This window comes from Taudactylus pleione, unplaced genomic scaffold (genome assembly GCF_031769625.1).
Source record: "Taudactylus pleione unplaced genomic scaffold, aTauple2 ptg000116l, whole genome shotgun sequence".
Lineage (NCBI taxonomy): Eukaryota > Metazoa > Chordata > Amphibia > Anura > Myobatrachidae > Taudactylus > Taudactylus pleione.
Genome location: NW_028284518.1, coordinates 18,847,020 through 18,864,536, shown reverse-complemented (window position 1 = coordinate 18,864,536; position 17,517 = coordinate 18,847,020). Strand labels below are relative to the sequence as shown.

General features: G+C 45.9%; 1 protein-coding gene across 1 annotated transcript in view; it reads left to right on the top strand.

The window, feature by feature from the left end:
• EXOC2 (exocyst complex component 2) overlaps positions 1–17,517 on the top strand; it is a 222,857-nt gene that overhangs the window by 49,614 nt on the left and 155,726 nt on the right. The window contains exon 5 of the mRNA XM_088471721.1: positions 14,464–14,588. Within this exon, the coding sequence (XP_088327847.1) occupies positions 14,464–14,588 (125 nt within the window). The remainder of the gene's footprint in view (positions 1–14,463; positions 14,589–17,517) is intronic.

Sequence of the window (17,517 nt, the reverse complement as noted above, 5' to 3'; positions counted from 1 at the left end):
AAAGCATGTTTCTGCCAGAGGACAAGATTGCGGATCTATCATTGCGAACACGCAAGCTGCTACGCAAGCAAAGGGTATCCATTCTATTAGCAATGCACTTCCTGGGAGCAATGGTATCCACCTTCGACATGGTGGGGTATGATCAGTTCCATTCTAGGCTTCTACAAAGATTGATTCTCTCCAGGTGGAACAGACAGCATCATCTTATAAGGTCTCAGAGGATCCTTCTCACTCCAGAGTTTCATCACTCTCTCCTGTGGTGGCTGAGAAAGGATCATCTAAACAAAGGGCGCCCATTCTGGATTTTGATTTGGGTGCTTCTCACCATGGACACCATCCTTACAGGATGGGGGGCACTGACAGGTCATCACACCTTTCAGGGAAGATGGACAAATCAAGAAAGTCATCTGCCAATAAATATTCTGGAACTGTGAGCAGTATACAGAGCTCTCGTTATGGCACATGACTGCTCCAGGGCAGGCCAGTCCATATCCAGTCTGACAATGCGACTACAGTGGCCTACCTTAATCATCAGGGAGGCACAAGAAGTTATGCAGCCATGAAGGAAGTGACAAAGGTTCTGATTTGGGCAGAACGTCATCTTCTGGCCATCTCTGCAATATTCATACCGGGAGTACTCAATTGGGAAGCAGACTTCCTAAGTCGCCAGGACATACACGCTGGAGAGTGGTCTCTCCATCCGGGAGTGTTTCAGCTCCTGGTAAACAAATGGGGTCTACCAGAGAGAGATCTCATGGCATTATGCCACAACCTCAAGGTCCCCAGGTACGGGTTGAGGTCCAGAGACCAATCAGCAGCCTTCGTGGATGCACTGGCAGTAAGATGGGATTTCAAGTTGGCATATCTCTTTCCTCCTATTTCTCTACTCCCAACAGTTCTCAGAAAATTCAAGCAGGAAGTAATGGTAATACTGGTGGCTCCGGCTTGGTCCAGACGTCACAGGTTCACCTACATCCAGAATCTTTCCATAGACAGACCATACCCTCTTCCTCTATGGCAGGATCTAATGCAGGGTCCCTGCCGACATCCAGACTTACCCCATCTGGCTTTGACGGCGTGGCTCTTAAATCTTCCATCCTAAGAGCGAACGTTTTTTCCAGTTCTGTAATTCAAATGATGATTAGGACACGGAAGTCTCTACCCGCATCTATTACAGAGTTTGGTATTCTTTTGGTCAATGGTGTTCCTATAGGAAGTATGATCCTAAGATTTTCAGGACTGGCTTTTCTTCAGGCAGGATTAGACAAAGGTCTATGCCAGGCCACTTTGAGAGTGCAGGTTTCTGCACTGTCCATCTGGTTTCAGAAGAAGATTGCTTCATTACCAGATGTTAGAATTTTTTTCCAACGAGTTTTGCGAATTCAGCCTCCTTTTGTTCCACGGGTAGATGGGATTTGCCTTTGATTCTTAAGGGACTCCAAACTTCCCCATTAGAATCTTTGGACTCTGTGGATTTGAAGTGGTTAACAGCAAAGACACTTTTTCTTCTTGCTATTTCTTCTGCTAGCAGAGTCTCTGATTTGGCAGTGCTCTCTTGTCGCTCCCCATTTTTGATTTTTCACCAGGATAAAGCTGTTCTTCATACAAGGGAGGGTTACCTTCCTAAGGTAGTGTCCCGTTTTCATGTGGATGAAGAAATTATTGTTCCAGACCTTTCTGTAGGTGAAGCCTCCCTGGATGTAGTTTGTGCTCTCCGTATCTGTGGAGTGTACAAACTCTGTTAGAAAATTAAATGCTCTTTTTGTATTATATGGTTTTCACAAACGAGGATGGCCAGCTAATAAGCAGACTCTGGTGAGATGGCTAGGCTTGACTATATCTGATGTGTACACACAGGCTGATCTCCCTGTCCCAAGCATGGTGACAGCACATTCTACTCTGTCTGTAGCGCCATCGTGGGCATGTAGTCGTGGTGCCTCTGCTGAACAGTTGTGTAAGGCAGCCACGTTGTCTTCTGTCCACACTTTTTTTTTTTTTAGGTTTTATGCCTTCGATACTTTTGCCTCTCAGGATGCTTCATTTGGGCGACGAGTTCTCCTTTCTGCTCAGGAGCGTCTCCCACCCTAGGGGAACTGCTTTAGGACATACCCATGGTAACCCTGTGGATCCCTATGGACCCCGAAAAAATTAAATAATTAACGTTTTATGGTAGAATTACCTAGATAACTCCTTTTCTTCGAGGTCCACAGGGTACACAGCCTGATGCACCTGGCTTCGTTGGATTTTATTCTTTCGGTCATAGATTCCCTCATCTTATGTAAGAATGTCTCTGATGTACGATTGTTCTTCATTCTCCTGCCTTGAAGCTTGTTAACTAAACTGAAGTCCTATGGCTAGGGGCGGGCTATATACAGTCAGGTGCATAAATATTGGGACATTGGGCCTCATTCAGAGGCGGTCGGAGGATACAAGCGGTCGCTCAGAAACTGGGCGGCCGCTTGCATCCTGACCGCCCGCCTCTGTTTCGGTCATTAGGCTGCCACCCCCCCGGCCCGCCTTCCAAACGGGGCGAGCTGTCAATCAACGTCGACAGCTCGCCCCCTTTGGAAAGAGACCCGCTACGACAAGCGCTGTCAGTCGTAGTGGGTCTCACGCATGCGCACTAGACCAACATCGAGGCGGCCGTGTCGTTGTAGACCGTACGGCCGCCTCTGAATACAGCCCTTGACAGAATTTTCATATTTTGGCCTCTATTCACCACCACAATGGCTTTGAAATGAAAAAAACAAGATGTGCTTTAACTGCAGACTTTCAGATTTAATTTGAAGGTAATTACATCCAAATCAGGTGAACGTTGTAGGAATTACAACGGTTTCTATATGTGCCTCCCACTTTTTAAGGGGCCAAAAGTAATGGGACAAACTAAACAATCCTAAATCTAACTTTCACTTTTTAATACTTTGTTGCAAATCCTTTGCAGGCAATTACAGCCTGAAGTCTGGAACGCATAGACAACACCAGACGCTGGGTTTCATCCCTGGTGATGCTCTGCCAGGCCTCTACTGCAAATGTCTTCAGTTCTTGCTTGTTCTTGGGGCATTTTCCCTTCAGTTTTGTCTTCATCAAGTGAAATGCATGCTCAATCGGATTCAGGTCAGGGGATTGACTTGGCCATTGCATAACATTCCACTTTTTAGCCTTAAAAAACTCTTTGGTTGCTTTTGCAGTATGCTTCGGGTCATTGTCCATCTGCACTGTGAAGCGCCATTCAATGAGTCCTGAAGCATTTGACTTAATATGAGCATATAATATTGCTGGAAACAGTTCAGAATTCATTCTGCTGCTTTTGTCAGCAGTCACATCATCAATAAAAACAAGGGAACCAGTTCCATTGGCAGCCATACATGCCCACGCCATAACACTACCACCACCATGCTTCACTGATGAGGTGGTATGTTTTGGATCATGAGCAGTTCCTTTCCTTCTCCATACTCTTCCCATCACTCTGGTACAAGTTGATCTTTGTCTCATCTGTCCATAGGATGTTGTTCCAGAACTGTAATGGCTTTTTTAGATGTTGTTTGGCAAACTCTAATCTGGTCTTCCTGTTTTTGAGGCTCACCAATGGTTTACATCTTGTGGTGAACCCTCTATATTCACTCTTGTGACATCTTCTCTTGATTGTTGACTTTGACACACATACACCTACCTCCTGGAGAGTGTTCTTGATTTGGCCAACTGTTGTGAAGGGGTTTTTCTTCACCAGGGAAATAATTCTTCTGTCATCCACCACAGTTGTTTTCCGTGGTCTTCCGGGTCTTTTGGTGTTGCTGAGCTCTCCGGTGCATTCCTTCTTTTTAAGAATGTACCAAACAGCAAAAAAATTACGTGTGGCCAAATCAACTATCTCTCTGATGGGTTTGTTTTTATTTTCAGCCTAATGATGGCTTGCTTCACTGATAGTGACAGCTCTTTGGATCTCATATTGAGAGTTGACAGCAACTGATTCCAAATGCAAATGTCACACCTAGAATCAACTCCAGACCTTTTTCTTGCTTAATTGATAATGAAATAACGAGGGAATAGCCCACACCTGTCCATGAAATAGCTTTTGAGTTGATAGTCCCATTACTTTTGGCCCCTTAAAAAGTGGGAGGCACATATAGAAACCGTTGTAATTCCTACACCGTTCACCTGATTTGGATGTAATTATCCTCAAATTAAGTCTGAAATTCTGCAGTTAAAGCACATCTTGTTTTTTTCATTTCAAAGCCATTGCGGTGGTGAATAGAGGCCCAAATATGAAAATTCTGTCAATGTCCCAATATTTATACACCTGACTATATGGGGAAGGACTCTGGGCATTCTGGGAGCAGAAGCTTTGTTGTAGTTTTTTTTTTTAAATCTCTTTATTTATTAAAGGTAGATAACAACAAGTAAATACAAAAAGAAAAAAAATGATCTACAGCCATAAAAAAACAAAGCAATTAAAAAATCAAACTACCTTATATTGTTTGGTTTTGGTGTCGAAATAAATTTAACATAAAAAAAACCCAATAGCATCTAGAAAATACAATTCAGAATATAAAATAAGAGAAAACTGATATGACGCCCCCCGTCAGGCACCAAGCAGCAGAGTTGAACAAGAAAGGGGGGAAAAAAAATAACAATATTGAAAATAAATTAATAAAGTTCAAAATGAAGGTCAAACTAGACCTGGAAGGGTCCTATTAAAGTAAGAATACCAGGGGTTCCATACTTCATGAAATTTTGGTATTTTGTCATGGAGGAGGGCAGTGATTGATTACGTGGAAGCAGTGTACCCGATTCTATTGAGTAATGCATGAATGGGGGGTGGATAAAAAATTTTTCCAGCTAAAGGCAATCAAAATTTTAGCAACGTTAAATACATGACCACATAGTCTGTTGTAGGATTTAGAAGTGTCAGGAAATGGTTTACATAGCAAGACATGTAATGGATCTTTAATAGGTGCAGAGTTGAAGATATTGCCTAGAAGTGATAAAACTTCATCCCAGTACGTTGAAATCAGTGGACAGTCCCACCATATGTGGAAGTAGGAGCCTTTGGGCACGATTCTATTCAACGCGATGTAAATGGCTCCGGGAGTGAGCTCCCGGAGCTATTCAATACACTGCGCTGCCAAGTCAGACTAATGATTTCTTCTCTCATTCCTCCGGGGATGAGAGAAGAAATCCGACAAAAGTCCCGGCGCGAGACTGTTTTCTGCCCTTCGCGCCTGGAAAACAGCCTCGCGCCGGGAAGTTAGGTCGGGGAATGCCCGTTATCGCGCCTAAAAACCCTGTTTAAGGCGCGAGAACGAGCCTTCCCCGACCTAACATCTCGATGAATTGAATAGCTCCGGGAGCTATCTCCCGGCGCTATTTACATCGCGTTGAAAAGAATCGTGCCCTTTATGTCCACACTAACACCAACAAAGATCTGATGTCAATGGGTAGATGGAATGAAGTTTTTCAGGAACCATATACCATCTGGTATAAAGTTTGTAAGCAGTTCCTTTAAGGTTGGTGTTAATGGATGTCTTAGAGTCCAACTGACGAATATCTGACCACTCCTCATCATCTAGATTCCTACCCAGGTCAGTCTCCCATGCTAATTCAAATGGTTCCTTGAATTCACGGGGGGACCCAGTTAATACAGAATACAGAATGGAAATAGCACCTTTACGACCAGGGTTGTAAATACAGAGATGCTCAAAGGAGCTGAGTTCCCTGAGGGATTGTGACTTACTGAGGAAATTGCTAAAACTAGTTATCTGTAAATATGCAAAATAGTATTTCGGTTGCAAGCCATATTTTTTGCGCAGTTCCTCAAAAGTGTGAGGGGCAAAATCCCCTAGTTATACCCACTGCTACCCAGGGGCGCGAGTAAGGACCCACACAAACGGGAACTGAGGGCATCTCCAAAGGGGTGTCAAGGGGATGGGTACGACGATAAGTCTAAGCGTTTATTCACTCTGTCCCAAATACTCAGTGGCCTTAACACATGGAACCGTATGCACTGAGGCTGGTCTCAGATGTGGAGGGAGCCATGGGAGAAAACACCCTCTGGTACCCAATTAAATCGCTTTCAACATCCACCCATTTTTTATGTCCAGGGTTTAGATGCCAAGACATAATGTGGCTAAGCTGTGCAGTAAAATAATAACGTTCAAAGATAGGGAGGCCTAAACCACTGTTAATAGAGGATTTAGCTAGACAGTTTCTGCAAGTACAAGGTCTTTTACCCTGCCATATGAAAGTACCACATAGCGACTGAATGGTGCGTCGAAATTTAGTCGGTATAGCGATTGGGATCGTTTGAAACAAATAAAGCAGTCTGGGCAAAATATTAATTTTGATAGAATTGATACGTCCAGTCCAGGAAACACAGAGGGGAGCCCATCTGGCCAAATCCGCTTTAATAGATTGCAAAAGAGGGATATAGTTAGCTGCATACAACTGGTCATACAGTTTTGCGATCTGGATACCAAGATAAGTAAGAGACTTCGGCCGCCACAGGTAACCAAAATTAAGTTCCAATAAGTTAGAAGCGGAAGGAAAAGGTGAAGTGCCAATGCCTCCTTTATTTTATATCCAGCCTCCAAATTGGGAAGTGAGGTCAGCGGAGAGGAAAGGGTCAGCAATACGTCGTCCGCAAATAGTGATAATTTATATTCCTTATTTGAAATAGAGATACCTTTTGATATCAGGGTTTTCCCGTATCTTGGCCACCAGGGTTTTGATGCTTATGGCGTAAAGTAAGGGAGAGAGGGGGCAGCATTGTCTGGTTCCATTATTTATTTTCAATGTCGGGGATGAGAGCCCTTTAGTGGATACTATTGCAGTCGGATTAATATACAATGCTTGGACTGCCTGCAGGAAACCACCACAAAAATGATACGCCAGGTAACACCTGAAACATAAAAGGCTAGGACAACCTATCAAAGGCTTTCTCTCTCTGCGTCCATTGATTACAATACTGCAGGTGTTTTAAATCTATTAATTTATGTGATCAGATTAACTGTACGCCGAGTGTTGTCCAGAGCTTGTCTGGTAGGCACAAAGCCAACCTGATCTATATCAATAAGCTGCTGGAGGTACAAATTAAGACACTTGGCCAGTATTTTAGCGAACAATTTAAGGTCAGTGTTAATCAATGAGATTTGGTCGATAATTAGCACAACAGGTAACAGAAGCTTTAACTGTTTGATGCCTGGTCTTCCAACCATAATTTCCCCCATGGTGTCTCTGTGGACCCTATGGACCTCGAAGAAAAGGAGTTAACTAGGTAAGTCTACCATAACTCTAATTATTTAAATATGGTCATGTGCCTTTAGAAGAGATGCTTTCATCCAATTAAATTTTTGTTTTTTCGTTATGTGAATATCTTTATGGGCACAATTAATTCTTCTGTAGAGTGAAGATAGGCTATGAAATTAGCTACATTGCCATGTGTGATGTAATTCGCTGTACAGTATGCATGAGGCTCAATGGTCATACAACCTGATGGGCAATCCCTGTGTTGCCTGCTGCATTCATTTAGAGGTATCCATTTTGTTAATGATTGTGCAGCCGATCATTATTGATAGCATACAATAACTATAGGGGTTCCCCTGCCTGGGGCCCCTGCAGTTATGCTAGTTAACAAGAGCGAGGGTATTTTCTCTGTTAGATTTAAATAGTAAATGAAATCTATTTCTACTTCAGGGTCCATAGGGTATCCACAGGATACCTTTGGGTATAGGTGTGACGTCAGTCGCAGGGCACCAAAGAGTTAAGCTTTCAGCCTCCCAGGATGCACTAGGTCCCCCTCCTATACCCCGCCCCCGAGCCAAAGCACCTCAGTTAGTTTAGTTTGGTGCCCGGCCGGAGTCGGGTGCACCTGTTGGAGTGGGGGCTAGAAGAGCCCCTGAAGCTTTTTCTTCATGCAGCTGTGGCTGCACATCTGGATGAACAGCATGGACAGTCAGTCCTGACGTCCATGCTGTCTTCCCTACACCCCGCCGGTACCAGAACGCCGGTACTGATCCGGGGATGCTGGTGGGCATCTGGGGTCACAGCTAGCGGTGACCCCAGATGTTCCGGACCATGGCCGGATTCAAGGGGGACAGAGGTAAGCAGCGGAGTCCCGAGGTGGGTCCCCACTGATCACATGGTCCGAAGTCCCCAGGCAGGGGGCTCCCTGGGGACTGGCTGCAGCGTGGAGCCAGGCGACCAACCTGCGCTTCCACTACCCCCTGGGACAGCTGACCGCAGCAGAGCGGTAGCGCTGCGGCGTCCCAGGGGTTAAATGCATGCCAGGGGAGCGCGCCTTCCCTGTCTCACAGCCGGCGCCTCCCCCGCTGCACACAGCCCTCTCTGCACTGTGCTGACTGGCCCTGTGTCAGCGCTCCTCCCCCAGGCCAGCCTTCTCTCTGCTCCTCGGCGGCCATCTTTTCAGAAGCATGGTGAACGCTGCTGGAAGCCTGCATTGGAAGCATCGTGGTCTGGGTCCCCCCGCATACCTCTCCTCCGCTGTGGTCAGGTCTGTGTATGCAGCGCTGTGTCCTACCAGGCCCTGTGTCTGTGTAGTTGAGTGATCAGCGCTGTTAGTGCAGGAATTGATTTTCTTTGCATTGTATGTGACTGTGCTAGCGCTGCTGCCTGTAACTTTTCTTCACAAGACTGTCAGCTTTATTACTGTCCCTGTTCTTTCTGCTAAGCCCTTGCGGTGCGGTGCTGCAGGGTGGTCTCTCGCCTATTTAATATATAATTGGTGAGAGGGGTCACATACGTGGTGCCATCATGTCTGAAAGTGATTTTCCCCTTCGGCTACAGTGTACCACGTGTAAAGTACCGTTAGCGGAGGGGGAGGGTAGCGCGGAGGGCCTTTGCCGGCAGTGTTTGTCCATGGCGCGGCCTCTTACGGTTACAGCACCGGTACAGGAGCCGCCCTGGGCTTGTTTCGCTCAGGCGCTAACAGCTTTAGTGGGCCAGTTAGCTCCGCAGCCCGCGTTTACTCCGATGGGTTTGTCCCAGCAGTCTGTGGTGTCGTCACCCATGCAGGGTTTCCCACGACAATTGGTGGTACCCCACAGTCTCCCTATTTCCCCGCTCCCGGTTTCTCAGGAGCCAGCGTGGGTTAACTCCCTGACGAGTTCTGTACAGCACTTGTCGGATGTATTGCAAGGGGAGTCTGTGATGCGGCCTCATAAACGGCCGGTGGCGTCTCTGTCCGCTCCTTATGAGGATGACGAAGGGACGTCTGATGATGGGGAGATTCTGGATCCTTACGATCAGGAACCTCTCCATACTAAGGACGCTGATGCTAAGTCCAAAGTATATATTCCTGGACTTATTCGGGCGGTCAGCACAGCCTTGGTGATTGAGGACGAAGTTCCCCCAGCGGCTAAGTCTAAGTATGCCTTTTTCAAAGATGTGAAGGGCGATGCCACAGTCTTTCCTCTTTCGGGTCAGTTGGTGGACCATTTAGAGGAGGCGTGGAAACAGCCTGGCAAAAGATACCAGCCGCAGCGACGCCTGGCGGTGGCTTATCCGTTCGCGGATAATTATTTTGCTAAGTGGGAATCCCCTCCACAGGTGGATTCTCACGTGACCCGTCTTGTCCATAGTGCCACATTGCCGATGCCATCCATGTCCTCCCTTAAGGATGCTACGGACCGCAAGGTGGAAATCTGCCTGAAGTCCGCTTATTCCCTTGCAGGGGGGGCAGCATGGCCGGCTATGGCCATTTGCTGGGTTGCCAGAGCGATGGAGCGCTGGGCGGATTCATTAGAGGCTTCTTTTGATTCCGACTGTCCGGCCGAACAGGCGGAGTTGATTGGCAATCTCCGCAATTCGGCCACCTACATCAACGAGGCGGCTCTAGACATTAGTACTCTGGTGTCTAGAATTTCTTCAGCAGTGGTAGCTGCTCGTCGCACCTTGTGGCTGCGATCCTGGAAGGCGGACGCAGATTCCAGGAAGGGTCTGGAAGCGTTGCCGTTTACCGGAGAAGTTCTCTTCGGTCCGGATCTGGATAAGATTGTGGCCACGCTGGCGGCAGCCAAATCTGCTTGTCTCCCGTCGGCCGCTGCTCCTCCTGGTTCTGGACCATCGTCCTTTCGGTCATCTAGGGCCCAGGGCAGGCCCAAACCACAGTCGTTTCCTCGTCAGGCTGGCCCTAGGAAATCGGTCAAGCCCCGGAAGCAGGCATGGAGTACCAGATGTCCGGCCCCCAAGCCAGATGACAAGCCTGCGGCCTGACGGTCCGGGCCTCCCTTTGGGGGATCCCAGGGTGGGAGGCCGCCTGCTGCAGTTCGCCCAGTGTTGGTCGGTCACTACGACAGACACTTGGGTTCTGGAGGTGGTCTCCCACGGGTACGCCCTCTCCTTCCGGCACAGACCCCTGGCTCGATTCTTCACCACGGGTCTACCATCAGACCGGAACAAGGCTACGGAGCTGCGGAAGGTATTGCACACTATGCTCCAGGCTGGAGTTATAGTGCCTGTTCCATTCTCCCAGAGGGGCCAGGGTTTCTATTCAAATCTTTTTTTGGTACAGAAACCCAATGGGTCGTATCGTCCGATTCTCAACCTCAAAGCACTCAACAAGTCTTTGCGGGTACCGAAGTTTCGGATGGAGACCCTACGGTCCATCATTCTGGCACTGGAACCTGGGGACTACATGGTGTCATTGGACATACAGGACGCTTACCTGCATGTCCCTATTCTTTTGCGCCATCAACAGTTCCTCAGGTTTGCAATCTGCAGCGACCACTTCCAGTTTCGGGCATTACCTTTTGGCCTGGCGACAGCACCACGTGTTTTCACCAAGGTGATGGCGGTCATGGCGGCTTCTCTGCGGCTGCAGGGAGTCTGCATGTTGCCGTACTTGGACGACCTGTTATTGGTGGCGGGATCTCCAGAGCTCCTGTTACGCCACTTGGACCTGACCATTGACCTGCTGCAACGGCACGGCTGGCTAATCAACTGGCAGAAGTCCACTCTAATCCTGTCTCGGAGGATTCTGCATCTTGGAGCCTTATTGGACTCGGGACAGCAAAAGATCTTAGTGATGGAGGAAAAGATCTCTGCTTTACAGTCAAGGGTGCGCAGTTGTCTGCACAGCCGCCGGGTGTCTCTACACTCGGCGATGAGGTTACTGGGCTCCATGGTGTCGGTGTTCGACATGGTGGAATATGCCCAGTTTCACTCCAGACCTCTGCAGCACCTGATCCTGTCAAAGTGGAACGGGCTGCCTCAGTCTCTGAAGTCCCAGACGATTGTGTTCACCCCGGAGGTTCGCCTGTCCCTTGCTTGGTGGTTACAGACGACCCACCTCAGCGAGGGACGTCCGTTCTGGGTTCCAAATTGGGTCCTGTTGACAACGGACGCCAGTCTTCGGGGCTGGGGAGCAGTTTCGGGTCCACATCTGTTCCAGGGCAGGTGGACGCCGACAGAAGCGGAGCTTCCGATCAATATCTTGGAACTCCGTGCGGTCTTCAATGCTCTCCAGCAGGCACATCGGTTTCTCCAGGGTCACCCGGTACAGGTCCAGTCGGACAACGCTACCACCGTGGCCTACATAAACAGGCAAGGAGGAACCCGAAGCCGGGCGGCTCTCGTAGAGGTGTCTCGGAGCCTGGTTTGGGCGGAGCGCAATCTTCCGGCCATATCAGCGTTCTTCATCCTGGGAGTGCTCAATTGGGAGGCGGACTTTCTAAGTCGCCAGGACGTTCATCCGGGGGAATGGTCCCTGCACCCGGACGTTTTTCAACTACTGGTGGACAGATGGGGTCTTCCAGAGATCGACCTCATGGCGTCCCGGCACAACAACAAGTTGCCGGTGTACGGGTCTCGCACAAGAGACGAAGGGGCGTCTCTGGTGGATGCTCTGTCCGTCCGGTGGACGTTCCGGCTCGCATACCTGTTCCCTCCGGTCTCCCTTCTTCCACGGGTAATCCGGAAATTCAAACAGGAAGGAGGGACGCTCCTGTTAATAGCTCCCGCGTGGCCCAGACGGCACTGGTTCTCAGACCTTCAGGGTCTGTCCGTGGACAGTCCTCTGCGGTTGCCGCTACGACCGGACCTCCTATCTCAGGGTCCTTGTCGTCACCCGGACCTGACTCGGCTGTCTTTGACGGCGTGGCTGTTGAGACGGCCATGCTGAGGTCCCGGGGGTTTTCCAGCTCTGTGGTGCGTACCATGTTGCGAGCTCGGAAACCGTTTTCCGCGAGGATATACCATCGCGTGTGGCATACGTTCTTCCAGTGGTGTCTACCGAGAGGTTATGCACCGCGGGAGTTTCGTCTGTCTCGGATTCTCGCCTTCCTGCAAGCGGGACTAGATCATGGGCTTCGCCTTGCTTCTTTGAAGGTACAGGTTTCGGCCCTGTCTGTCTGGTTTCACCTTAGGATTGCTACAATCCCGGATGTGCGCACCTTTATGCAAGGTGTTGTCCGCATTCAGCCGCCCTTTGTTCCACCTGTGGCGCCTTGGGATTTGGCTGTGGTCCTGAGGGCTCTCCAAGGACCGCCGTTTGAACCACTGGGATCAGTGGATCTTAAATGGCTAACAGCTAAGACTGTTTTCCTTCTGGCTATTGCTTCGGCCAGATGTGTTTCTGAGTTAGGGGCTCTTTCTTGTAGACCCCCTTTCTTGGTTTTTCATGGGAACAGGGCAGTACTCCGCACTCGGCCCGAGTTTCTTCCCAAAGTTGTTTCCCAGTTTCATGTTAACGAGGAAATCGTTGTTCCGGCCTTTAACTCACCGGGTCTTTCCGTGGGTGAGGCCTCTTTGGATGTTGTGCGGGCCTTAAGGACTTATGTTGACCGCACTTCTTCGTTTAGGAAGTCGGACGCTTTGTTTGTCCTCTATGGCTTCCGTAAAAAGGGTTGGCCTGCTTCAAAGCAAACTTTGGCAGCCTGGATCCGTATGGCTATTTCTGAAGCTTATCTTCATGAAGGCCTACCGGTTCCTCCTTCTCAGTTGTGAAAAGGTGAATGTCACAAACGTGAATATCAAAAGAATATTAATTCATAGCATTTCCTTAAATTTCAATAGACACTGTATTTGAGCGGACATAGGTGCTTCTTAAACCGTAAGTGGCATATATGACTCCCATACATGGAATCATCTGCATTATGTACAATTTTAGAAGGATGTGTCAAACATTGTCACCTAAAATGAAGGGCAAGTTAGATAATATACTGTCAAAGCGAAAAATATAACTTCATGACCAGAGATATTCGTTGAGGTGACAAATGGAGTATGAAATAGATATATCATGATAGGGACCCAGGGTCTGTCTCCCCCACTTCTGCTGTAACCGTGTCTTGCCAAGGACAGAGGACATGGGATGAGATAGTGGGGTTGGCAGCTGGTGGGAAGAAAGGGATATGGGCACTTAATATTTCTAAAAGAATTAATTATATTTCCACCAGCCAATAACAGTTACCAACCTGATCTCTCTATCACTGTTGATACCTCGACCATCCATCTCACCCCACAAGCTCGCTGCCTTTGTGTTATCCTTGACTCTGAACTGTATTTATTCCCCACATTCAATCTGTCTCAAAATCATGTTACATACATTTAAAAAACATTCAAAATTCGACCATATCTCACACAAGACACTGCAAAAACTCTAATCCATGCACTTATTATTTCCCGCATTGACTATTGCAATAGCCTCCCTACTGGTCTTCCCAAAAACAGGCCATCACCATTACAATCCATTATGAATGCAGCTGCAAGGCTTATCTTCCTTGCGAAACGTTCTTCTTCTGCTGCCCCGCTCTGTCAGTCCCTCCATTGGTTGCCGGTTTTCTGCCGTATTCAATACAAAATACTTTCACTTACACATAAGGCTATTAACCAAACCACACCAACATACATCTCTTAACTCATCTCATAATATCTCCCAATCCGACCTCTCCGCTCAGCACAAGATCTGCGTCTCTCATCCCCATGCATTACTTGCTCCCATTCACGGTTACAGGACTTTCTTCGCGCTGCACCCACTCTATGGAATGAACTACCTCACACAATAAGACTTTCCTCTAGTCTCCAATCCTTCAAGCGTTCCCTGAAAACTCACCTCTTCAGGCAAGCTTATCAGATTCCAGAACCTCTCACATAACCTTCATAGCTTCCATATCTAATTACATCCCCTTTTACAGTCCACACACAATCTCACACATCGTTTTTCTCTCACATCCTCATGACATTTGGTCGACATTCCTGTGTGACTGGATCATGCAGCAAACCAAGAAACTGTGCATTCTGGCTGGACAAAAATGCAATATATAGCACCTATCCTTGTGTAGCAATCCCTATTTCCCTATAGATTGTAAGCTTGCGAGCAGGGCCTTCCTACCTATATATCTGTCTGTTATTACCCAGTTTTGTTCTATTAATTCTTACAATTGCAAAGCGCAACGGAATATGCTGCGCTATATAAGAAACTGTTAATAAATAAAATAATTTGTGTTTCTTCAGCTTTGAACAGCTCAAAACAGCAGCCAACAACCTGAGAAAACAGGCAAGCAAGAAAAATGAGGGGAATGTTGCTTATGTGAAAGGAGGTCTCAGCACATTCTTTGAGGCTCAAGATGCATTAGCAGGTAAAAAGCTGATCGTTTATCTTACCTGAAACTTGCACATTTAAAACCAAACCCTGTAATATTAATTCCTACAGTATATCTGACTTATTTTGTGTTTAAATCAAAAGTACACATTAATTAATTACTTTCTCTTCCCCACTTCAAAGTGACATGGGCATTTGTGGTTTCTTTTATATGCTTAAGGCCTCATAATCACTGGCATTATACTACATGTGTTTGCTAACCACTTTGGTGCTAGAACAACGCTTGTAAGTGGATCTGTCAATGGAACCTCTTGTATCAAATATTGTCACACCCTCACGCATTTCGACTTGCGTTCGTTTTAATTGGGTTAGTTTTCGGAATTGTTTTTTTCTCCACTAGATGAGTTTGTTGTAAGTTTAATTTAAACTCATTGAGGTCAATGGAGGCAAGCAAAAACCCTAGTGAGGAACTTGTCAGACGTGCTTGCGTACAAATAAAATGCCAGGGTGTACCTAACAGACCACTGAAAATCCTAATGGCTACTTCCTGTTTTGTCTGCCAAAAATCAGACTTGTAAGAAATAACAATATAAAAATTCCATGCATGAGATAATAGTATATTTCCAAGTAATAGGTGTGTGGTAGCCATTTGTTCTAATTTTTTTTTTTTTTTTTTTAACATTTCTTACTTAAAATATAAAATACACACAATATATTGACACTTGTCTTTTGTGTAGAGACACTAACATGAAAAAGCATTCTATTATTTTTTTATTTTTTAAATAAAAGCCTTGTGTGTGTGGTGTTCAAGATCATAGAAATTAAAAAAAAATATTTTCTCTGTTGTGAACATCTGGGAATACTGTCTGAGAATGTCCATTGCATAACTACAAGCATTGCAGAGCAGTTGGGTAACACATAGTGATATTTCTTACTTCCTTCATCCAGTTATTATTATTATCATTTATTTATATGGCGCCACAAGTGTTCCGCAGCGCCTTACAATGTATGAAAACAGGTGACAATAGACTTTCTGTACAATACAATACACTACAATACAGGACAAGGACATGGATAATATACATCGCTACATTAGCGACCATAACACCCACATAAGCAGCAGAACATAAGCAACCAAGTGTTAGGTGCCCTAGTGGGGAGTAAAAAGTAGATGAAAGTAAAGAAGGGAGAAGCACAAGAGGGTAGAGGGCCTTGCTCGGAAGAGCTTACATTCTAAAAGGGTAGGGCAGACAAACAGGTGTGACACAGATGGGGTAGACGGGGAGGATATACTCACGGCCAGGTAACCAAGTTTCAGCTGATGAGAGTATCCAGGATATGACTCCGTTATAGGCACAATATCCAGATCGTACTTTGTTACTATTGCAGTTAATTCTGAAAGTTTTATCAGCTCAGCCCCTATAATTTCAATACATAGCTTTAAGAGTTATGTTAGTGCATCTCGTAGTCCAAACCATGCTCATTAAACACATAAAACTGTAATAAATTTAGTTGATATAATTTGGTCTCAAATTTTGGTCAAAGTTTGTTCAACTGTTTGATTAACTGTTATGCATATCACACTTAATACTTGCCACACTTTATATCTTTCCACATGCAGCTGACCCAAGGGCCACCGCTGACCCTTCTAATTCTAAAGAAATAGTTTGTCTGATTATGGCAAACTACAGCTGGCATCTATTGGTCAGCTGATCAAAGCAGATAAATTGCACTCTGTTAAGTAAACACATGCTCAATAAACTATACTACCCTCAAGAATATCCACAGAGCAAGTAAGACCAATTACTAGCACATTATGACATCCCATACATTTAAATACACAGATTATTTTGCATGAGGGTGAATGGAGATTTGAGTGTAATAATCATGCAGGATGTGCAGACAGTCAGCTGACTGGGTCACACTGGGGATACACTGCACGGCTGATCGAGAGAGTTTTACCCAATCAGCCGCTCATTGTACAGGCGTTTACCCAGCTTTAAACAGGAAAGTTATAATGGTATTAGCTGCAACTTTCCAGTGTAGGAGTGCTAATTTTGACAATATAATAACAGCATCTAGTTTTACAAGTAATGTTCAAATGTTATGTCTATTCCTTTTGAGTACCAGAGCGCTGTTGGAATTTGGAACGTGCCATACTTGATTCACTGGAACCATTTAAGTGTTTGAATGGGAAATGTTTAACTGTTTCTGCTGCGGTTTCCAAATTATATTTTAAAATTTAGTTTTTCTAACTATGATCCAGTAGATTTTTTTTTATATTTATTTAAATTATGGGTCATGATGCCAGCAATGAGGGGTTGGGGGTTATGTTTGCTATATTTGGTAATCCCTTAATTGCTGTAAAATGGTAGACGTGTGAGCACCTAATTGAAACGACCCCAATAAATACAAAATGGAAATTATTGTAAAATATGACAACTAAAATAAAAGATAGGCTTGATGTTCAGTAAGTTATACAGTCATTCCGACCACTACTTGTCTGTCTGGTGGCTCCCCAATGTCTCTAACAGGCCTCTAATTTTTTTAACTACTGCTAAGCAGAACCTCGCTTCAATACACCTACTCCTTGAAAGTTCCTTATACCAAACTGTAATAATGACATAAATGTATGACACTTGGGATGTAAACCGAATGGCATAAAAATTATTCATTTATAATTATTTTATAAGTTTATACTTATTATAAGTTAAATGCATTTAAACAAATGTGAAAATAAATATTAATATGCCTTTTTATATGCATTTTAACAGAAGTGTGACCTTGACCCTCCCCAGCACACGATTGCCCTAATAGGCTCTCCCTCACCTTAATCCGCCCCTGGTTATAGCTATGTGGTGTATTATGAATAGGGGCACTAAAGCATAGTAGAATATTAATTGTAATATTTCAACTCTGTCATTTGACCACCCCACATGCCCCTTCCATGAGTCAGATACCTGCAG